General features: G+C 47.5%; 1 protein-coding gene across 1 annotated transcript in view; it reads right to left on the bottom strand.

Annotated features, from left to right (window-relative positions):
* The window catches only part of LOC139278084 (mixed lineage kinase domain-like protein), an 89,730-nt gene that overhangs the window by 42,862 nt on the left and 22,340 nt on the right, over positions 1-24,528 (bottom strand). The window contains exons 2-5 of the mRNA XM_070896742.1: positions 15,772-16,242; positions 6,436-6,543; positions 4,322-4,499; positions 4,125-4,222 (exon numbers count right to left, since the gene is read on the bottom strand). Coding sequence (XP_070752843.1) covers positions 4,125-4,222; positions 4,322-4,499; positions 6,436-6,543; positions 15,772-16,234 — 847 coding nt within the window. The 5' untranslated portion in view covers positions 16,235-16,242. The remainder of the gene's footprint in view (positions 1-4,124; positions 4,223-4,321; positions 4,500-6,435; positions 6,544-15,771; positions 16,243-24,528) is intronic.

The following is a 24,528-nucleotide window of genomic DNA, read 5'->3' as shown; positions in this document are numbered from 1 at the left end:
CCCTGCTACTCTTCGAATAGTGCCATGGGATCTTTTACATCCACCTGAGAGCGCAGATGCGGCCGCGGTTAAAAGTCTCATCTGACAGACGGCACCTTGACAGTGCAGCACTCCTTCTGTCCATCCTGGAACCTCAGCCTAGATTTTGTGCTCAATTTTCTGGAGTGGGATTTGAGCCAACTCAGAAGTGAGCATACCCTGAACAACAACAACAACTTATATTTATATAGCAACTGTAACGTAATAAGATGTCACAGGAGCATTACCAAAAAAAATTCGACACCGAGCCACATAAAGAGATGTTCGGGCAGATGACCAAAAGCTTGGTCGAAGAGGTAGGTAGTTTCAGCTGTGACTCAGTGGGTAGCACTCTCGCCTCTGAGTCAGAAGGTTGTGGGTTCAAGTCCCACTCCAGGGACTTGAGCACAAATATCTAGGCTGGCACTCCAGTGCAGTGCTGAGGGAGCGCTGCACTGTCAGAGGTGCTGTCTTTCATTTGAGACGTTAAACCGAGGCTCCGTCTGCACTCTCAGGCGGATGTAAAAGATCCCATGGTGCTATTTTGAAGAAGAGCAGGTGAGTTCTCCCCAGTGCCCTGGCCAATATTTATCTCTCAATAAATATCAAAATGATCATCTGTTCATTATCACATTGCTGTTTGTGGGAGCTTGCTATGCGCAAATTGGTTGCCACGTTTCCCACATTGCAACAGTGACCACACTTCAAAACTACTTCATTGGCTGTAAAGCTCTTTGAGATGTCCGGTGGTCGTGAAAGGCGCTATATAAATGTAAGTCTTTCTTCTTTAAGGAGCATCTTAAAGGAGAAAAGAGAGGTGGAGAGATTTAGGCATGGAATTCCAGAGCTTAGGATCTAGGCAACTGAAGGCATGACGATAGTGGAACAAGTAAAATTGGAGATGTTCAATAGGTCAGAATAGCAGAGCATAGAGGTCTAAGGGAATTAAAGGGCTGGAGGAGATTACAGAGATAAGGAGGGGTGAGGCCATGGAGGGATTTGAAAACAAGGATAAGAATTTTTACATTGAGGCATTGTTTATTGGGAGCTTTCCTCTCCTGCTCTCCTGACAGTAGTGATCCTGATCCCTGGCTAGTTTTCAATCTCCTTCCCAGCCCGGGGTACTGAGGCCTATTATGAGGCCACTACACTGAGACCAGTTAACTCAGCACAGACCTGAAATGGCTCAATACCCATACCGGGCGGTACATTTACCAACCAAGCCTTGAGGCAACCCAAAACTTCACTTTCAAAGCAATACCCCAATGGTCATTAACAGGCAAACTAGACAGCCAAACAGGAGAGTGTGTAATGCAATAGAGACAGAGAGACCATATGGGAACACGGAGCAAGGAATAGGAATAACATGGAAAGTGGCTTTTATTTAAATGTCCTACATTACAACAATGATTATACTTCCAAAGTACTTCATTGTACTTTGTAAAGAAATCAATTGGTTGGGCAGAAAGCAGAGAGTAGGTAAAAATGGGTCATTTTCGGATTGGCAGACTGTAACTAGTGGGGTGCCGCAAGGATCAGTGCTTGGGCCTCAGCTATTCACAATCTATATCAATGATTTGGATGAGGGGACAAAATGTAATATATCCAAGTTTGCTGATGATACAAAGCCAGGTGGGAATGTAAGTTGGGAGGAGGATGCAAAGAGGCTCCAAGAGGATAAGTGAATGGGCAAGAACATGGCAAATGGAATATAATGTGGAGAAATGTGAAGTTATCCACTTTGGTAGGAAAAATAGAAAAGCAGAGTACTTTTTAAATGGTGAGAGATTGCAAAATGTTGGTGTTCAGAGGGACCCGGGTGTCCTTGTACACAAATTAATGAAAGTTAACATGCAGGTACAGCAAGCAATTAAGAAAGAAAATGGTATGTTGGCCTTTATTATAAGAGGATTTGAGAACAAGAATAAAGACATCTTACTGCAATTATAAAGGGCCCTGGTGATACCGCACCTGGAGTATTGTGTACGAGTTTTGGTCTCCTTACCTAAGGAAGAATATACTTGCCATACAGGGAGTGCAACGAAGGTTCACCAGACTGATTCCTGCGATGGGGGGATTGTCCTATGAGGAGAGATTGAGTAGACTCGGCCTATATTCTCTAGAGTTTAGAAGAATGAGAGGTGATCTCATTGAAACATACAAAATTCTTACAGGGCTTGACGGTAGATGCAGGGAGGATGTTTCCTCTGACTGGGGAGTCTCGAAATAGGGGTCACAGTCTCAGAATAAGGGGTCGGCCATTTAGGACTGAGATGAGGAGAAACTTCTTCACTCAGAGGGTAGTGAATCTTTGGAATTCTCTACCCCAGAGGGCTGAGGAGGCACAGTCTTTGAGTATATTCAAGACAGAGATCAATATATTGTTGGATATTAAGGGAATCAAGGGATATGGGGATAGTGCAGGAAAGTGAGGTAGATCAGCCATGCTATTGATTGGCGGAGCAGGCTCAAGAGGTCGAGTGGCTTACTCCTGCTCCTAATTACATAAGAACATAAGAAATAAGAACAGGAGTAGGCCATACGGCCCCTCGATCCTGCTCCGCCATTCAATAAGATCATGGCTGATCTGATCATGGACTCAGCTCCACTTCACTGCCCGCTCCCCATAATCCCTTATCCCCTTATCGTTTAAGAAACTGTCTATTTCTGTCTTAAATTTATTCAACGTCCCAGCATCCACAGCTCTCTGAGGCAGCGAATTCCACAGATTTACAACCCTCTGGAAGAAGAAATTTCTCCTCATCTCTGTTTTAAATGGGCGGCCCCTTATTCTAAGATCATGCCCTCTAGTTCTAGTCTCCCCCACCAGTGGAAACATCCTCTCTGCATCCACCTTGTCAAGCCCCCTCATAATCTTATACGTGTTGATAAGATCACACCTCATTCTTCTGAATTTCAATGAGTAGAGACCCAACCTACTCAACCTTTCCTCATAAGTCAACCCCCCTCATCTCCGGAATCAACCTAGTGAACCTTCTCTGAACTGCCTCCAAAGCAAGTATATCCTTTCGTAAACATGGAAACTAAAACTGCACGCAGTATTCCAGGTGTGGCCTCATCAATACCTTATATAGCTGTAGCAAGGCTTCCCTGCTTTTATACTCCAAACCCTTTGCAATAAAGGCCAAGATTCCATTGGCCTTCCTGATCACCTGCTGTTCCTGCATACTATCCTTTTGTGTTTCATGCACAAGTACTCCCAGGTTCCGCTGTACTGCGGCACTTTGCAATCTTTCTCCATTTAAATAATAACTTGCTCTTTGATTTTTTTCTGTCGAAGTGCATGATCTCACACTTTTCGACATTATACTCCATCTGCCAAATTTTTGCCACTCACTTAGCCTGTCTATGTCCTTTTGCAGATTTTTTATGTCCTTCTCAATCATTGCTTTTCCTCCCATCTTTGTATCGTCAGCAAACTTGGCTACGTTACACTCAGTCCCTTGTTCCAAGTTGCTAATCTAGATTATAAATAGTTGGGATCCCAGCACTGATCCCTGCGGCACTCCACTAGTTACTGGTTGCCAACCAGAGAATGAACCATTTATCCTGACTCTCTGTTTCCTGTTAGTCAATCCTCTATCCATGCTAATATATTACCACCAATCCCGTGAACTTTTATCTTGTGCAGTAACCTTTTCTGTGGCACCTTGTCAAATGCATTCTGGAAGTCCAAATGCACCACATCCACTGGTTCCCCTTTATCCACCCTGTTCGTTACATCCTCAAAGAATTCCAGTAAATTTGTCAAACATGACTTCCCCTTCATAAATCCATGCTGACTCTGCCTGACCGAATTTTGCTTTTCCAAATGTCCTGCTACTGCTTCTTTAATAATGGACTCCAACATTTTCCCAACCACAGATGTTAGGCTAACTGGTCTATAGTTTCCTGCTTTTTGTTTGCCTCCTTTTTTTAAATAGGGGCGTTACATTTACAGATTTCCAATCTGCTGGGACCTCCCCAGAATCCATGCTTTTGTTCTTAAAGCACTTTGGGGTGTCCTGAGGTTGTGAAAGGTGCTACATAAATGCAAGACTTTGTTTTCTGTTCCTTCATTAACTCCATGCCTGGGACTAACTTACCCGTTTCATCAATGCAGATTCCATAAGTTCGCACGATGTTTGGCGATTCAAAATGCTTCATGGTTCCAGCCTCTTTGCGAAAACTTTTCCGAATTTCCCTGCAGGGGAAGGAAAAAAGATCAAATCATGAATCACTGCTCCAACGCAGCAGAGAGAGAATGTACTCAAGTCAGCGAGAGTATGCAATCCATACTCACTCCACATTGGACAATCCAATGTTCAGAAAACGTTTAATGGCCACTGGGGATTTATGCAACGTTCCCGTATAACACTTGAAGTTGCCGGTTTCCATGAAAGGCTTGCTATGAACGTCGATGTCCTCTCGTCTCAATTCCGAAATATGCTCCACTGGGTGAACAGATGCCTTCGCCTGATCTACAAGAGAAGGAGCGAGACATTTCAGCACAAGGTCTGGGTCAACGCAAGAAAATACCATTTCTGTCGTATTTTTGCTAATTTCAGTCAATCACTCCCAAGTCAGGATCGGTTAGATGCAGAATGCTGCTCCCTCTACTCTGTCCCAAACAATCTACCACAACCCCTACCTTAGACCACCCCCTAGTTCCCACACCAGCTGTCCTATGGCTTCTCTGAGTGAATTGCCAACTTAGTGTCCCTGCCCATTGGAGTGAGACAGCCAAAACTCACCTATTTTCATCACCAGCAAGCTCAAGGGGCCGAATGGCCTGCTCCTGTTCCTATTTGCTATGTTCTTCTGTTCCTGCCATCAGTCTGGGCTGTATATGAGCCCAGATCATGGAGGTGAAAAGCCAATGTCCAGCACAAGACACCACCTGGGCAGTTACAGAGGTATAGAAGCAAGTTCTGGAGGCACACTGAGGGGCAGTGACAGGGGCTGAAGCTCAGATATAAACACCATCCATTATTGTTTTCCTGCTATTGGCCCTTTACAGTCTCATTGACTTTTTGGTGGATACCTTCGCTGTTCTGTTGACACACAGACTGAGTCCTGTTGCTAGGATTGCAGTTTAAGTAAATCAGGTTCATTTACTGAACACGTAACTGGCCCCATTGTTTTTGATATTTTCCTGTCACACAGATGCACAGAAAGATCACCGTATCTCACAAGGGTTGAAAATGCTTCCCAGCCAGCAGCTGTCCTATTCCTGAAGGGGGCGACGTGTGCTCGGAATGGTCCCGAGTGAAGGAGCCACTCTTCATATATGGGCCTGGATACTGAGTGTCACTGGGCTTTTTGACTATTGGCTTAATCCTGTTCACATCTGACCTCCACACAAACTTGTCATCCTTCCTGACAAGGTCATGGATCAGAATCCCATTTCGCTTTGTGCCTTTATCTGAGTTGCAGTGTTCCCCGATTCAGTGATTGGGTAGGGATTGGGGTGTTAGTCAATTCTGTAACTGGGTCAGGGATTGGGGAAGTTAGTGGATTGTGTGACTGGGTCGGAGATTGGGAAGTTAGTCGGCTCTCAGGATAAGGGGTTGGCTATTTAGGACTGAGATGAGGAGAAATTGGAAGTTTTGGTCTCCTTAAGGATGGATCCACTTGCATGGAGGTAGTTCAGAGAAGGTTCATTAGGTTGATTCCGGAGATAAAGGGATTGTCTTAAGAAAGTTTGAGCAGGTTGGGCCTATACTCAATGGAGTTTAGAAGAATGAGAGGTGATCTTATTGAAACATATAATATTCTGAGGGGGCTTGACAGGGTAAATGCAGAGAGGATGTTTTCGTGGGGGAATCTACAACTAAGGGGCATAGTTTCAGAATAAGGGGTCGTCCATTTAAAATGAAGATGAGGAGGAATTTTTTCTATCGGAGGGTCGTGAATCTTTGGAATTCGTTTCCCCAGAGAGGTGTGGAGGCTGGGTCATTGAATATATTTAAGGTGGAGATAGACAGATTTTTGAACTACAGGAGAGTCAAGAGTTATGAGGAGCGGGCAGGGAAGTGGAATTGAGGCCAAGATCAGATCAACCATGATCTTATTGAATGGCGGAGCAGGCTCAAGGGGCCAAATGGCCTACTCCTGCTCCTATTTCTTATGTTCTTATGTAAATTTCTTCATCTAGATTGTGAATCTTTGGAATTCTCTACCCCAGAGAGCTGTGGATGCTCAGTCATTTAATCCTGCAAAATTCTGGCCTAATCCTGCTCCTATTTCTTATGTTCTTATGTTGACTGGATCTGGATTGGACTGCTAGTCAGTTGTGTGACTGGGTGTGGATTGAGGTGTTCGTATTGTTGCAGACGACTTGGCTCAGCTCACTAAGAAGCTACTTTAATTTATTTGCTGAATCTGTTGCAGAACGTTATCCTCCTGTGCACTCACATGACTCAATTATACGTTTGATGTCCTTCAAGTCTATTTTCACTTCCTCCATGCCATCACTCACAGTCTCCACGGCCTGTTGGATCCTGTTCTCCATGGAATGCAATGCTGCCAAATAAGAGGAAGTCAAGAGCTCTTAAGAAACTCATTCTCTCACCAGGAACAATGACAACACACAAAGCTAGCAGAGAAATAACCATACACAAAGCCATCTCGTTTCGCCCGACTTTAAGGTGATGCATCTTCCTCGAAACCTGTTTGGCATTTGTTATATTTTGGGGCGGGAGAAGTAGCAGACGTTTCCAGCACTGCATCATGTTTGTGAACAGATGAGAAATGATTTGCCAAGTATTTTTCCCCATGAAAATGGTGCCCCTTTTCTTCCTCTTTTGTTTCCTTGGTCCCTGCTATGTTTTAGGATTCTTTGACCATTTTTCTGCAAAAAGGATGTAGGAGAGAGTTATTTTAAAATGTGGCTCGAGTGAAACTTGCTGTAAAGTGGTTACGTTCCAGGTCAGATGAAAGGCGATTAACATGCTAAATGGGAAGTTGCTCATCGCAGAGACTGAACAATTGTCAATTCATGAGCTTGTTTGGGTATTTAGGAAGAATCCTCCATCATGGTGTTGGAAAACCCTTTGAACTTTGTTGGTCCGTGCGAGAAACTTTTCAAAATCAGACACCAAGAGGCAGAAACACATTGTGGGAAGATCGGGGAAACAAAACAGGAGACTAAAAGCAGAGAGGTTCTGCCCTGGGCTGTTGAATAGGGTGTAGAGAGATTATTCTGCTGAAGTTAGGTAAGGTGACCCACTGGTGTTGGAGTATCATTGTGGGTTCTTTAGGGGTGAAATTTGGCACCTTTGCACCTCCTGTTTGTGCTCCTGAACAGCGACTCCACCTAAATTCGGCGGGAGCTTTGCGGTGGCGGTAAGATATTGCGCGCCACTCTGCTGCGCCCGCCAATCCTGATGTCATCACCGTGCGCAGCGCCCTTTATGCAAAATTGGCTCTCGCCCCCTGGTTGTGCGCCAGCCGTTAACAACGACAGATAGAGGAGACGGCTTTCAGTCGGCTGCAGGAGTGCTATTTAAAGGCACCAGCATCCGGTTTAATTTTAGGCGGCCAATAATGCTTCCTTGTTAGTTTCACATCGGCAAGCAGGACTTTTGAGCGATTTGAGCAATTTGCAGTCGAAGGAGTGTTGTGGCTCATAAAGATTCCTGAGTTTCATTGGGGACAGATTTGAAAGTCCAACATTTGGATCCTTTTATGGGGACTGTGCTGGCACAGGACCTCGCCCTCCAGCGTCAACATCGGAGGCAACTGAGGCACAGAGAAAGAGTTTAAAATGTAGCCAGAGGTAGGAGGGAAAACAGGGCTTTCAACATTGGGCCTTACCTTCCCAAGGTATTCCGGCACCAGTTCTCCGACATCAATTTCACTGCGGAACAGTGTGTTCGAGGCTGCATTTCAGCAAGGGTGTGATCAGAGCTCTACCACCTCGTGCATCCAGACCTCGAGCCTCAGACCAGGGTCAGGACATCTCTCTCAGTGGCATGCAAGGTCACCATCGCACTCAATTTCTACACCAGTGGATCCTTCCAGTGTGCAACAGGAGACATCTCCAGCAACTCCCAGTTTGCCGTCCATTGCTGCATCCGCGAGGTCACAGAAGCTCTGTATAGAAGGAGGAGGGACTACATCTCCTTTCCCATGACCAGAGAGAAGCAGCACGAGCATGCATGTGGCTTTGCCGGGATAGGGGACTTCCCCACGGTGCAGGGTGCCATTGATTGCACTCATATCGCTTTGCGGGCACCGCATAACAATCTTGAGGTCTTCTGTAACCACATAGGCTACCACTCACTGACTGTGCACTTGGTGTGCGACCACACACGCAGAATCCTCACCGTCAATGTCCACTATCCTGGCAGCAACCAAGATGCAATCATTCTGCACCAGACTGGTGCACCACCTCTGTTCCAGCCATCACATGAAGCTCGCGGCTGGCTGCTCGGAGACAAGGGCTATTCGCTCTCCACCTGGCTCATTACTCCCCTCTGCAACCCCACCATTCTTGCCCAGCACTCGTACAATGAGAGTCCTGCCACCACCAGGAACATCGTTGAGCAGACCATCGGAGTGCTCAAGCAATGGTTCCACTGCCTTGACCGCTTGGGAGGAGCCCTCCAGTACTCGCCTGAGCAGGTGTCCCTTTTTGTTGTCGTCTATTGCATGCTGCACAATTTGGTCATCATGAGGGCATAGCCATTGCCACCCAACATAGCCATAGACCCTCAGGAGGACCAGAACAAGGAGGAGGACGAGGAGGAGGAGGAGCAGGAACAGCAGCGACGGAGGAAGCAGCCACTAAATCGGCCTGTGGAAGGGCAGTTCACGTCCGCCTCATCAGACTTCGGTTCCAATGAACTCCAGCCCACTTCCCGGTTGCTCAGCACGTCCCATCATTACATCAATTTCTCATTCCATAGCAAACCACCCAACTGAAATAAGAGACACCACCAAATGTGCAACATTCCAATAATAAATTTATCCAAAAACATTAGCCACGTATATACACAACTACAAAATGTAATAATCGCCCTTCTGCAAACCCTTACTTCCCCTCTTAACACTGCCTGTTCCTACTCTACTGCTCCTCCATAGTGTTTCCCCTGTGGCTTCAGCATGGCTGGTGGAAAGCTGCTGAGTGTCAGGGCCAGAGACCACAAATGGCCTTGCAGGACGCTCTCAACCAGCTCTGGGCCTGGAAGGCCTGGCTGTAGGCTGCAGCACCTCAGGCTGGGCAGTGGCAGTCTGGGCTGGCTGGGTGACTGGCAGCAACAAGTGCAATGGCGGAGTGGCAATGGTGGGTTCAGGAATGCTGTCATCCTGAGAGGACAACTGTTTCCTGCTCCACTGACCCACTGCCATTCCCCTGGGGCAGCACCTCAGCATCCCCATCAATCTGCTGGAGCACAGATTGGTGGCCTGCTGCGACACCATGAGATCTCCGGTGGACTGTGGTGGAACCAGCGATGATGGCAGCAGTCAGAGCTTGTGTGGCATCCAGCTGAGACTGCACGAGAGCAGTCTGAGCTTCGATGCTAGCAACCATTAACTGCACTACTGCACTAAGATGTTGCATTACTTACACCTGTGCTGCAATGGAAGTGGTGACATTGCCTATGACATGTGTCATGAGGTCTGGGTCCGCACGGTCTCTCTGGGAGTCCACCACCATCTGCAGACTGCAAATGATGGGCTCCATGGAGTGCACAGAGCCCTGTGCAATGCTGGAGGCAGAGTCCTCCGCGCTCCTTCCCATTGCCAAGAGCCTCTCGGGCACCCTTGCCATTGCACCTATCATTTCAGAATGCATGGCCCTCATCCTTCTTCTGAACGCCTCCTCATCAAGGTCGTCATCTGAGTCCTGTGCAACAGAACTCGCGTGCAGTGCCAGTCTCTGAGGTGGTGCCTGTGGGTGAGAGATGCAGTGACATGGTGCTTTGCTCATCCTCCTCTTCTCCTTCCTCACTATCATTGGGGGGACTCCGGGATAGGCTGCTCATCTAGTTGCTGATTATCTGAAAGTTTAAAGGTACAAGACTCACGTTAAGGTGAGGGCAAAGGGGTAGGAAGGGAGCAAGGAATGCAGACAGTATCAGGAGCTGGAAAGTGATAAAGGCTTCTAGTGCGAAGGGGAAGTGGGATAAGAAAAGGAGAGAAGACAAAGATACCTTTGCAGCCCCACGTCACCACCTGCCATAGGGGGTAGTGCTGGACAGGCTAATGGTACTCAAGGTAGACAAGTCCCCTGGTCCTGATGAAATGCATCCCAGGGTATTAAAAGAGATGGCGGAAGTTATAGCAGATGCATTCGTTATAATCTACCAAAATTCTCTGGACTCTGGGGAGGTACCAGTGGATTGGAAAGCAGCTAATGTAACGCTTCTGTTTAAGAAAGGGGGCAGACAAAAGGCAGGTAACTATAGGCCAGTTAGTTTAACATCTGTAGTGGGGAAAATGCTTGAAACTATCATTAAGGAAGAAATAGCGGGACATCTAGATAGGAATAGTGCAATCAAGCAGATGAAGGGGAAATTATGTTTAACTAATTTACTGGAATTCTTTGAGGATATAACGAGCATGGTGGATAGAGGTGTACCGATGGATGTGGTGTATTTAGATTTCCAAAAGGCATTCAATAAGGTGCCACACAAAAGGTTACTGCAGAAGATAGAGGTACGCGGAGTCAGAGGAAATGTATTAGCATGGATAGAGAATTGGCTGGCGAACAGAAAGCAGAGAGTCGGAATAAATGGGTCCTTTTCGGGTTGGAAATCGGTGGTTAGTGGTGTGCCACAGGGATCGGTGCTGGGACCACAACTGTTTACAATATACATAGATGACCTGGAAGAGGGGACAGAGTGTAGTGTAACAAAATTTGCAGATGACACAAAGATTAGTGGGAAAGCAGGTTGTGTAGAGGACACAGAGAGGCTGCAAAGAGATTTGGATAGGTTAAGCGAATGGGCTAAGGTTTGGCAGATGGAAAACAATGTCGGAAAGAGTGAGGTCATCCACCTTGGGAAAAAAAACAGTAAAAGGGAATATTATTTGAATGGGGAGAAATTACAACATGCTGAGGTGCAGAGGGACCTGGGGGTCCTTGTGCATGAATCCCAAAAAGTTAGTTTGCAGGTGCAGCAGGTAATCAGGAAGGCAAATGGAATGTTGGCCTTCATTACAAGAGGGATGGAGTACAAAAGCAGGGAGGTCCTGCTGCAACTGTATAGGGTATTGGTAAGGCCGCACCTGGAGTACTGCGAGTACTTAAGGAAGGATATACTGGCTTTGGAGGGGGTACAGAGACGATTCACTAGGCTGATTCCGGAGATGAGGGAGTTACCTTATGATGATAGATTGAGTAGACTGGGCCTTTACTCGTTGGAGTTCAGAAGGATGAGGGGTGATCTTATAGAAACATTTAAAATAATGAAACGGATAGACAAGATAGAGGCAGAGAGGTTGTTTCCACTGGTCGGGGAGACTAGAACTAGGGGGTACAGCCTCAAAATACGGGGGAGCCAATTTAAAACCGAGTTGAGAAGGAATTTCTTCTCCCAGAGGGTTGTGAATCTGTGGAATTCTCTGCCCAAGGAAGCAGTTGAGGCTAGCTCATTGAATGTATTCAAGTCACAGATAGATAGATTTTTAACCAATAAGGGAATTAAGGGTTATGGGGAGCGGGCGGGTAAGTGGAGCTGAGTCCATGGCCAGATCAGCCATGATCTTGTTGAAGGGCGGAGCAGGCTCGAGGGGCTAGATGGCCTACTCCTGTTCCTAATTCTTATGTTCTTATGGTGCCCACCACATGCTGCTCAATGAGTCGCTCCTCCAGTTCTGAGAGCTGCTGGAGCTCAGCATCACCTGTCCTCTGCTGCTCCCTCCTATTGTGGGCATTCTTGTCCTGCAAAAGAAACAAATGTGTGTGAGTTAGAGTCCAGCTATGTGTCTGGGAAATATGCCTGCCACTGTTGAATAGCTGTGATTGTAGACAAGGTGTGGATGTGAGTTTGAATAGGTACAGATGTTTGGTGGGGTAATGGTGGTTTGTGCAGTGTGCACAGACAGAGGTTCAGATGCTGGTATGTAGGACCTGTTGAAGCATGTACTCACCTTGACCACCCAACTGAGGTCGTTGAATTTTTTCCTACACTGTCAGGCTGCGTTGCACCACACTAGTGGCCGAGACCTCCTGTTCCACTTCCCCCCACATTGCCCTCAAGACCTGGGGCAATGGCCTCCTTCCACTGGCCGGGAACAGTGCTGCCCTCCTTTGCTCTACTCTAGCCAGCAATGCCTCCAATGCCAAGTCTGTGAAACGGCGATCTCCCTCCTTGGGATTGGGATTGGAATCAGCCATTGCCATCAGGGCATTCACTTCCTCGCAGGTCGCCTTCAGAGCCAACAATGCTGAAAATGAGCAGTTGTACAATGATACAACCTCTCCTTTAAAAGCTGGAATGAGCCAGTGTGAAGGATGGAAGGATCATTGCTGAATGCATTGCACCTTAAATTCATTATCTCTCTGATAGCACCCCTGTAGCGTCCCACTGAGGTCATTAATGCTTGATTTAGCGCCCCATTGCCTTCATGGGGCGCTAATACCCAATTTGAAGTTGTTCAGAATCATTAGCACCTGGCGCTAAAATTTCACAATTCCAAAACTTAATGCCCCAAACGAATTTCTCCCCTTTTATTTTGAACCATTACTCAAATTTAAGTTGTCCTAATTTTACTTAGTGATTCAGATCATACCCATTTCTCTGTATTTTTCATCTTACTGTGGAATAAAACAGATTAGAATTCAAACCAAACTTCAGCAAACTTGTTGCACGTTATCTCAATCCTCCTTCAAAGGGATTGAAGGACTACATGCGCATGAGACGTGGCGATCCTGGAGTTTCATTGTTACGTCCCTGGGTTGCGCTATCGATATTGGGCAATGTGAGTCAATTCCCATAAAAGGAAGATGTTCAAACTACAAATGGGAGCAATTGATGCCACTGAAGTCAAGAAGGTGTCTACGAGAGACCAAATTTGTAACAGTGTAATTATTTTATGGCCTGTGTGATCTAACCAAATTACCTAAATAATCCAAATTCTTCTCAGTAAGTTTACATAGTTTCTTCTATTTTAGGAACTTGTGGATTTTAGGGTTAGGGTTAGTTATGATACCTTTGTCCTAACATGTCCTGGTGGACCACTTAATTTCTTATAACAAAATGCTGCAGATCAGCTGGAAACAAAGGTAATGTCAATCTGTAAATGATTTAGTACCAAAATCAAAATAAATGGCATCATTTTGTTAAAAGTAGTCACATTAAACACTGTGTCTAAAATACCAACTAAATCCCAGTGGTCGAGCCTTGAGGAGGAAGGGCTGCAACATTCCCTCCCGAGATGTTTCTGCAGATCTACCTGAGCTCGATGCTTAGACCACTGGCTGGGATTTACTGTATTTGCACTCCCCAAGCACCCATAGCACAGAGCAGCTGATCTTGCATTTCTGGCTCAGGCTTATTGTAGCCCTATCTAATCTTAACCATGATCAACTCTGTCATTCGAACTTTGAATCCACTATCTGCGTCTTTTGTTCCTTACACCCGCCTTGCCTTCTCCATTCCCTCATCTGCTCAATCAAAGAACTTACTTGCTTCTCTGTCCTTGATTTACTTCCCGAGGTCCTCCTTTCTTTGCCTCTTCAGCGAATGTAATAACTGGAACCACATTTCCCTACATAACAGCAGTCACTGCACTCCAAAAGCACCTTATTGCGGGAAGCACTAAGATATTTTGACGTGAAAATGATCTGTATAATTTAGTCCCTGCAGATTTCAAAGGAGGAACTAATTTGTCCAGGGACTGCGACCTTGTTACTCCGTGTCTATTTCTGCTTATATGTTTTATGGCACTGGGTTCATTTGTCCGCCGTTCTGCAAATATCTGCTCCCAGAGCTGCTCCTCATTAGTGGATTTGGAATTCATCTATCAATAAGAGAGGAGCATGTAGAAACAGCCATACAGCTAAACCCAGCAGCATATGAAATGGAATGAGAAATAGGAATGGTGAACAGTGAGAATGAATAGGAATGGAGTGGGCAGTCAGTGGGAACAGGAATGGAGTGGGCAGTCAGTGGGAACAGGAATGGAGTGGGCAGTCAGTGGGAACAGGAATGGAGTGGGCAGTCAGTGGGAATAGGAATGGAGTGGGCAGTCAGTAGGAATATGAATGGAGTGGGCAGTCAGTGGGAACAGGAATGGAGTGGGCAGTCAGTGGGAATAGGAATGGAGTGGGCAGTCAGTAGGAATATGAATGGAGTGGGCAGTCAGTGGCAGTCAGTGGGAACAGGAATGGAGTGGGTAGTCAGTGGGAATAGGAATAGAGTGGGCAGTCAGTGGGAATAGGAATGGAGTGGGCAGTCAGTAGGAATATGAATGGAGTGGGCAGTCAGTGGGAACAGGAATGGAGTGGGCAGTCAGTGGGAATAGGAATGGAGTGGGCAGTCAGTAGGAATATGAATGGAGTGGGCAGTCAGTGGCAGTCAGTGGGAACAGGAATGGAGTGGGTAGTCAGTGGGAATAGGAATAGAGTGGGCAGTCAGTGGGAATAGGAATGGAGTGGGCAGTCAGTGGGAATAGGAATGGAGTGGGCAGTCAGTGGGAATAGGAATGGAGTGGGCAGTCAGTGGGAATAGGAATAGAGTGGGCAGTCAGTGGGAATAGGAATAGAGTAGGCAGTCAGTGGGAACAGGAATGGAGTGGGCAGTCAGTGGGAACAGGAATGGAGTGGGCAGTCAGTGGGAATAGGAATGGAGTGGGCAGTCAGTGGGAATAGGAATGGAGTGGGCAGTCAGTGGCAGTCAGTGGGAACAGGAATGGAGTGGGCAGTCAGTGGGAATAGGAATGGAGTGGGCAGTCAGTAGGAATATGAATGGAGTGGGCAGTCAGTGGCAGTCAGTGGGAACAGGAATGGAGTGGGTAGTCAGTGGGAATAGGAATAGAGTGGGCAGTCAGTGGGAATAGGAATGGAGTGGGCAGTCAGTGGGAATAGGAATGGAGTGGGCAGTCAGTGGGAATAGGAATAGAGTGGGCAGTCAGTGGGAATAGGAATAGAGTAGGCAGTCAGTGGGAACAGGAATGGAGTGGACAGTCAGTGGGAACAGGAATGGAGTGGGCAGTCAGTGGGAATAGGAATGGAGTGGGCAGTCAGTGGGAATAGGAATGGAGTGGGCAGTCAGTAGGAATATGAATGGAGTGGGCAGTCAGTGGCAACAGGAATGGAGTGGGCAGTCAGTGGGAACAGAAATGGAGTGGGCAATCAGTGGGAATAGGAATAGAGTGGGCAGTCAGTGGGAATAGGAATAAAGTGGGCAGTCAGTGGGAATAGGAATGGAGTGGGCAGTCAGTGGGAATAGGAATGGAGTGGAGAGTGAGAGCGAGAGGGTGATTCATCAAGACTTCAGGTGCAAAATTGCAAGAGCTTGTCATTTGAAATTAAAGATATGGAGATTGAAACCAACCAGAAAAGGGAGGGCTGAATGGGTCAGGACAGGGATTAGTAGATACAGACGCAGTATGCCACTCCTCCTCACACCATCCCACACAAACTCCTTTCCTTTCCGACATTAGATAGCTGTAAATATATTTGGGGTGCAATCATTCTGAACATTACTGACAATGTGTAATCCTTCTCTAATGCCCCCTAATAATCACAAAATCTAATCAAAACAGAAAAGAGAAAATTAACGATGACCATCCAGTTACCTTCCTCTAATTTCTTTGCCACCAGGTCCAGATGTTTCTGATCTTCCGCAACGTCGTGCTCATCTTCCTTCTTCCTCTGGTTGTCCTTAAACAATCTCAACAACATTTTGGTCTGTTCAGTTTGCAAGACGAAGTCCAGGTCCACAGCAGCATCGTTCAGTCGTTCGTTGAGCTGATTGAAGTCTTCCTTGATCTCATAAGCCTTGAAGACCTTGGAGAACCTGTGCTTGTTGGTGAAAGACTCAATTAAATCCCGTGCACTCTCCAGAATTCCCATCAGCTCCTCCAGAACCTTTGCTGTGCCAGTCATGATGGCCTTTTCATGCTGGATGGTCTCCACAGGTCCCAGGAGAGATTTGATCCGATCCTTCAGTCGCTGGCATCGCTTGTTATTCATTTTTGTCTCATTGCAGAGATCGTAAATAAACTTGGCCACATGCAAAATCTTTTCAACCCATTCCATACTGATACCTGCAATGACAGAAGATCGTCATCCTACCTTATCACTCAGAATGGATTCAGTGTTGAATGTGTGGCCCCTGAATTACTAGGGGTGGACTAGACCTGGCAATGGCCCCACACTCCATCATGAACAGGCTGCCTGCCATCTGGCAAAAGCATAAGACAGCAGAATTTAATGCAGTGTCATCTACTGGAGGTAGCCCGTTCCTCTGGTTACAAATCCCAGCTGAGCAGGGGGAGAACAAGAAATAGATTTGTTTTTCCAAGGCCACTATCTCCACATTAGTATTAACACACGCTAATGGAACTTTATTTTCAACTCCAACTTTCATTGTCATAGAACGGCAGAATCTTACAGCACAGAAGGAGGCCATTATGCTTCACACCAGCAGAAAATGAACCTAACATATAAGCCAACAAGCATGCTTTTGGCCTGAGGCAGTTCCTTCGGTGGTTTAATGGGTAACTGCACCATGTGGTGTGGTACTAAAGCAGACAGGGAGGAGGATAATCAGCCAGGTGATGGATGTCGACTGACTGCTGCTGGAAGTTTGTCTTTGGACATTGGATGAGGGCGGGACTGTCAAGTTCACATAGCTAGCTGCCACTGACTGGTTATGTTTACTAATGAAGGATGGTGGATTGGGCAAGATGTCTCTTCCACAGAACCATACCCCAGTGCCTCGGGAATATATAATAGGAAAATGGAGAAAATTCAAACAAAACTTCAAAAATTAAAATGGTATTGCAAAATATTTACAGCACACCAACAGGATATTTGGCCCAACAGATGAATGTCGGTGTTTATGCTCCACACAAGCTTCCTCCCACCCCTCCTCATCTAACCCCATCAACGATCCTTCTAGTCCTTTCTCCCTCGTATATTATTTAGCATCCCCTTAAATGCATCTATGCTATTTGCCTCAACTACGCCATGTGGTAGCGAGTTTCACATTCTAACCGCTCTCTGGATAAAGGCGTTAAGGAGAACTCCCAATGTCAGACAGGTTGCCACAGAGAGGTATTGAGCAAAGGCTTCACGAGGAGAAGGGAAAAACTGAAGTTTGAGGTACTGGATAATTCTCATGTGCTTCGGTGACCGACGGCAGAATGGCAGCAGCCGAGGTTTTTGACCGTTCAGTCACTCTTTCTCTGGGAGACTGGCGAGCTGTGGAGAAGTGAGGGGGAGAAACAAAAGAAGAGAGAAAAGATAAACTAAAAAGTTACCTTCGTCTGTGGGGCAGCAAAACTGGTCATTGATGTGAATTAGGAAATCCCTCCATGTGACTTGTGAAAAGTTTCTTCTGAAATCTCTATTAGATTTATTCGTGACTATCTTATTTTTATGGCCCCTAGTTCTCGACTCGCCTGCAAGTGAAACATCTCTATATTGACCCTATCAAATCTTTTCACAATCTTAAAGACCTCTATCAGGTCACCCCTCAGTCTTTTTTCTAAAGAAAAGAGACCCAGGGGGTGAAATTGACCTCATGTGCGCCTCCGGTTAGCGCCTCCAGGGGGGCGCTAATGGGGCGCAATTTTTTTTTGCCCGGGTGATCGCGGTATTTATGGAAGCCCCGCTCCTGCCGGTAGCGACCAGCGATGATGACGTCATCACCATGCGCACTGCCTCGTTACCGCCCATAAATTCGGCTTCTCCGCCTCAGGTACCGCCTGGCGCTGACAGTGACAACTTCAGCTGTCGAGTTGCAGGCGGGAAGCAGCTGGAGAAATGCTATTTAAAGGTGCCATCTTGTCAAAAACCTTTCTGTTGGCTATTATTATTTCCAGCTTGCTGACAGATAGGCAGAGTGCCTGTCACAAGGATTGTAACGGTTTTGCACCTCAAGGACTGGCTCTAAAGCATTGCTTTGTTTAATTCAGGGCAGATTTGACTCTGCAAGATTGATCTCGTTTCATGGGGGCTGTGTTGGCACTTGACCTCCTGCTACGACATCACCGTCGGAGGTTACTTAGGCAGAAACAAAGGCAGAGAGAAAGAGAGGCAGCAATACAAAGAGAAAGACAGGGAGGAGGAGATGCAACAATACAAAAAGAAAGGCACAAAGAGAAAAAGAGAAAGGCACAGAGAGAGGGAGAAAGACAGGGAGAAAGGCAAAGAGAGAGGGGGGGGAGAAAGGCAGAGTGAGCGAGAGGCCCCGATATTGGTGGCCTCACCGCCCACTGCTGCAGTTGACTGCCACTGAGTTTCCGCTCCGCTCTCCCCTCGGTGCTACTTTCTGTTATGTTCAGAATAACTCCACAGGACTGTATATTGTAAGCTCAAACTGTTGTGACCTTGGTCTCTTTAATGTAACTCCAGAGTGAGGAAGCAGCACGGTAGACTGCCTTTTATACCTGCTTGCCCGGGGTGTGCAGGTGACTCTTGGGTCTCCAACAGGTGCGCCCCCTGGTGGAAAGTTTTATACATTGGTAATGTTCACATACATAACACTTTCCACTTGGGCTGGAGCGGGTGGGAGGGGAGCAATGCCGGGAATTGCCCACGGCCGCCTGCTGCCGTTGACTGCCACCGAGTTTCCGCTCCGGTCTCCCCTCGGTGCTACTTTCCCCTCGGGCTGCAGCCGGGGGGAGGGTAGCACCACCGGGAAACGCCCGCTGACGGCTGCTGACAACCAAGTCGCGTTAAGTTGCCTCCCGCCCACCGAGCTGCCAGATTGGTGTGGGCGGGAGTCAGCAGGAGTCGGCACCAGCAGGGGGGATGGATCGTTGCGTGGAGGTAGGTCTAACCCTGACGGTAAATACATAGACTTGCAAAAGGTGGTTAGTGAGCATCTTGAAATTTTTTTTTTTCAGCGGCTTACCTGGATGGGGTCCCGTGAAGGTGTTCTGGTTATTTTTTTTTGTAATGGTTTTACTTTTCAGGTCTTCCACCATCCGTGGGCCCAACTCCATTCTTTGCGGCACTTGGGCGGCAAATGCCTTTGCCGCCGAGATTGAGAGCTCCCGCCCGCTGCTGCCCAGATTGACAGCGTAAGCTGTTATTTTGCCGCCGGGCGGGACGGCCAGCTCTTTTAGAGGATTCTTCTTGGCAAAGTACCGCCTGGTCTCTCAGCGGCCATTGGCGGTACTTTGGGCAGCACTTGGGCGGGCCTTGGGTTTCACCAAGTTCGGGCCGAGAGGAAAAAAGGCAGGTACAAGGACAACAAGATGTGGCCAGCTCTGTTGCAACAGAGCTGGCAACAGGAGACCTTACCCTCCCAGGGTAATCTGACAGCAGTTCTCCTACATCAATTTCACTGAGGAACAGTGTGTTCGAAGACTGGGCTTCAGCAAGGATGTGCTCACAGAGCTCTGCCAACTCCTGCAACCAGACTTCGAGCCTCAGACTAGGGTGATGACAGCTCTCTCAGTGGCAGTCAAGGTCACCATCGCGCTCAATTTCTATGCCAATGGATCCTTCCTGTGCAACAGGAGACTCTCCAACATCTCCCAGTTTGCCGTCCATTGCTCCATCCGCGAGGTCACAGAAGCTCTGTAAGAAGGAGAAGGGATTACATCTGCTGCCCAGAGAGAAGCAGCACGAGCGTGCATGTGGCTTCCCCATGGCGCAGGGTGCTATTGACTGCGCTCACGATACTTTGAGGGCATCACATCACAATCCAGAGATCTTCCGTACTGCAAAGGCTACCACTCACTGAATGTGCAGCTGGTGTGCGACCATACACATATAATAATCACCGTCAATACCCGCTATCCTGGCAGCAGCCATGATGCCTTCATACTGTGCCAGACCGGTGTGCCAGCTCTCTTCCTGCCCCCAATGAAGCTCACAGCTGGCTGTTCGGAGACAGGGGCTATCTGTTTTCTACCTGGCTTATGACTCCCCTCCGCAATCCCACAACTCCTGCTCAGCACTCATACAATGAGAGCAATGCCGCCACTGGGAACTTAATTGAGCCGACCACTGGGATGCTGAAGCAACAGTTCCACTGCCTTGACCGCTCGGGGGGAATCCTCCAATAATGGCCAGAGCGGGTGTCCCTATTTGTCATCGTCTGCGGCATGCTGCACAACTTGGCCATCATGTGGGCACAGCCATTTCCACCAGGCATAGCCATACCACCTCAGGAGGAGGAGGAGGAGGACCAGGAGGAACAGGATGAGGAGCAACAGCAGGAGGACGAGGAGGAGCAGAAACAGCAACAGCCGCGACGGAGGAGGCAGCGACTCCATGGCGATCCTGCAAGGGCGGTCATTTCCACTGATTTCCATCCCACTTTCCGATATCTGTGGACATCCCCATCACATCAATGTGTCCTTCCATACTAAAACCACAACACTAAAATAAGAGACAACAGCAAAAATTGAGCATTCCAATCACCATTTAATCAAACAACAATAAAATGTATAACTATATTCATCACCCTTGTGCATTTCCTTATCATCATCATTATCATTATAGGCAATCCCTCAGAATCGAGGAAAACTTGCTTCCACTCTTGACATGAGTTCTTAGGTGGCTGAACAGTGCAATACGAGAACCACAGTCTCTGTCACAGGTGGAACAGATAGTCGTTGAGGGAAGGGATGGGTGGGAGTGGTTTGCCGCATCTCTTTCCGCTGCCTGCGCTTGATTTCTGCATGCTCTCGGCGACGAGACTCGAGCTGCTCAGCACCCTCCCAGATGCACTTCCTCCTCTTAGGGCGGTCTTTGGCCAGGGACCCCCAAGTGTCAGTGGGGATGTTGCACTTTATCAGGGAGGCTTTGAGGGCGTCCTTGTAATGTTTCCGCTGCCCAACTTTGGCTTGTTTACTGTGAAGGAGTTCCAAATAGAGCGCTTGCTTTGGGATCTCGTGTCTGGCATGCGGACAATGTGGCCTGCCCAGCAGAGCTGATCTTAGACTGGGTGTTGTGTTGTGTAATGAGAGAAGATTAATTTGCAATCTCATTGTGCGAGGCCCCTTGGGGAAGAGTGACCATAATATGGTGGAATTCTGCATTAGGATGGAGAATGAAACAGTTAATTCAGAGACCATGGTCCAGAACTTAAAGAAGGCTAACTTTGAAGGTATGAGGCGTGAATTGGCTAAGATAGATTGGCGAATGATACTTAAGGGGTTGACTGTGGATGGGCAATGGCAGACATTTAGAGACCGCATGGATGAACTACAACAATTGTACATTCCTGTCTGGCGTAAAAATAAAAAAGGGAAGGTGGCTCAGCCGTGGCTATCAAGGGAAATCAGGGATAGTATTAAAGCCAAGGAAGTGGCATACAAATTGGCCAGAAATAGCAGTGAACCCGGGGACTGGGAGAAATTTAGAATTCAGCAGAGGAGGACAAAGGGTTTGATTAGGGCAGGGAAAATGGAGTACGAGAAGAAGCTTGCAGGGAACATTAAGGCGGATTGCAAAAGTTTCTATAGGTATGTAAAGAGAAAAAGGTTAGTAAAGACAAATGTAGGTCCCCTGCAGTCAGAACCAGGGGAAGTCATAACTGGGAACAAAGAAATGGCAGACCAATTGAACAAGTACTTTGGTTCGGTATTCACTAAGGAGGACACCAACAACCTTCCGGATATAAAAGGGGTCAGAGGGTCTAGTGAGAAGGAGGAACTGAAGGAAATCCTTATTAGTCATGAAAGTGTGTTAAGGACATTGATGGGATTGAAGGCCGATAAATCCCCAGGGCCTAATAGTCTGCATCCCAGAGTACTTAAGGAAGTAGCCCGAGAAATAGTGGATGCATTGACAGTCATTTTCCAACATTCCATAGACTTTGGATCAGTTCCTATCGTGTGGAGGGTAGCCAATGTAACCCCACTTTTTAAAAAAGGAGGGAGAGAGAAAACAGGGAATTATAGACCGGTCAGCCTGACCTCAGTAGTGGGTAAAATGATGGAATTAATTATTAAGGATGTCATAGCAGTGCATTTGGAAAATGGTGACATGATAGGTCCAAGTCAGCATGGATTTGTGAAAGGGAGATCATGCTTGACAAATCTTCTAGAATTTTTTGAGGATGTTTCCAGTAAAGTGGACAAGGGAGAACTAGTTGATGTGGTATATTTGGACTTTCAGAAGGCTTTCGACAAGGTCCCACACAAGAGATTAATGTGCAAAGTTAAAGCACATGGGATTGGGGGTAGTGTGCTGACGTGGATTGAGAACTGGTTGTCAGACAGGAAGCAAAGAGTAGGAGTAAATGGGTACTTTTCAGAATGGCAGACAGTGACTAGTGGGGTACCGCAAGGTTCTGTGCTGGGGCCCCAGCTGTTTACATTGTACATTAATGATTTAGACGAGGGGATTAAATGTAGTATCTCCAAATTTGCGGATGACACTAAGTTGGGTGGCAGTGTGAGCTGTGAGGAGGATGCTATGAGGCTGCAGAGTGACTTGGATAGGTTAGGTGAGTGGGCAAATGCATGGCAGATAAAGTATAATGTGGATAAATGTGAGGTTATCCACTTTGGTGGTAAAAACAGAGAGACAGACTATTATCTGAATGGTGACAGATTAGGAAAAGGGAAGGTGCAACGAGACCTGGGTGTCATGGTACATCAGTCATTGAAGGTTGGCATGCAGGTACAGCAGGCGGTTAAAAAAGCAAATGGCATGTTGGCCTTCATAGCGAGGGGATTTGAGTACAGGGGTAGGGAGGTGTTGCTACAGTTGTACAGGGCCTTGGTGAGCCCACACCTGGAGTATTGTGTACAGTTTTGGTCTCCTAACTTGAGGAAGGACATTCTTGCTCTTGAGGGAGTGCAGCGAAGATTCACCAGACTGATTCCCGGGATGGTGGAACTGACCTATCAAGAAAGACTGGATCAACTGGGCTTGTATTCACGGGAGTTCAGAAGAATGAGAGGGGACCTCATGGAAACGTTTAAAATTCTGACGGGTTTAGACAGGTTAGATGCAGGAAGAATGTTCCCAATGTTGGGGAAGTCCAGAACCAGGGGTCACAGTCTAAGGATAAGGGGTAAGCCATTTAGGACCGAGATGAGGAGAAACTTCTTCACCCAGAGAGTGGTGAACCTGTGGAATTCTCTACCACAGAAAGTAGTTGAGGCCAATTCACTAAATATATTCAAAAGGGAATTAGATGAAGTCCTTACTACCCGGGGGATCAAGGGGAATGGTGAGAAAGCAGGAAGGGGGTACTGAAGTTGCATGTTCAGCCATGAACTCATTGAATAGCGGTGCAGGCTAGAAGGGCTGAATGGCCTACTCCTGCACCTATTTTCTATGTTTCTACGTTAAGTGTGGTCAGTGCTTCAATGCTGGGGATGTTGGCCTGGTCGAGGACGCTAATGTTGGTGCGTTTGTCCTCCAGGGGATTTGTAGGATCTTGCGGAGACATCGTTGGTAGTATTTCTCCAGCGACTTGAGGTGTCTACTGTACATGGTCCATGTCTCTGAGCCATACAGGAAGGCGGGTATTACTACAGCCCTGAAGACCATTATCCCCTCTTTTGTTGACGTATAATACTACTCCTCCGTAGTGTCTCCCCTGTGGCTGCAGCATGGCTGATGGAAGGTTGCTGAGTTTCGGGGTCAGAAACTACAGATGGCCTCGCAGGAGCTCTGGGCCTGGAAGGCTCGGCTGTAGACTGCACCACCTCAGGCCGGGCGGCGGCAGTCTGGGCTGGCTGGGTGACAGGCAGCGACGAGTGCAATGGCGGAGTGGCAGTGGTGGGATCAGGAATGCTGTCATCCTGAGAGAGGACAGCAGGTTCCTGCTCCACTGACCCATTGCCACTCCCCCGGAGAAGCAGCTCAGCATCCCCACCAATCTGCTGCAGGACAGATTGCTGGGCTGCTGCAACACCATGAGATCCCCAGTCGACTGTGGTGGACCCAGCAGCGATGGCAGGAGTCAGAGCTCGTGTGGCATCCAGCTGAGACTACTTGAGAGCAGTCTGAGACTCGTTGCCAGCAGCCATTGACTGCATGCTAGCACTAAGACCATGCGTGGCATCCAGCTGAGACTGAGACTGCATGAGACGTTGCATGGCATCAAGCTGAGACTGCAGGAGAGCAATCTGAGCTTCAATGCCACCAACTATTATCTGCATTTCAGCACTAAGACGTTGTGTTGCTTCCTCCTGTGTTGCAATGGAAGCTGCCACATTGTTCATGACACGTCATGAGGTCTGGATTTGCACGGTCTCTCTGGGAGTCCACCATCGTCTGCAGACTGGCAATATGGGCTCCATGGAGTGCGCAGAGCTCTGTGCAATGTTGGAGGTGGACTCCTCCATGCTCCTTACCACTGCTAACAGGCTCTCAGGCACCCTTGCCATTACATCTATCATGTCGGCGTG

This window comes from Pristiophorus japonicus, chromosome 13 (genome assembly GCF_044704955.1).
Source record: "Pristiophorus japonicus isolate sPriJap1 chromosome 13, sPriJap1.hap1, whole genome shotgun sequence".
Taxonomy (NCBI): domain Eukaryota; kingdom Metazoa; phylum Chordata; class Chondrichthyes; family Pristiophoridae; genus Pristiophorus; species Pristiophorus japonicus.
The sequence above is the reverse complement of the archived record's forward strand: the minus strand, read 5'-3'. Positions and strand labels throughout refer to the sequence as shown.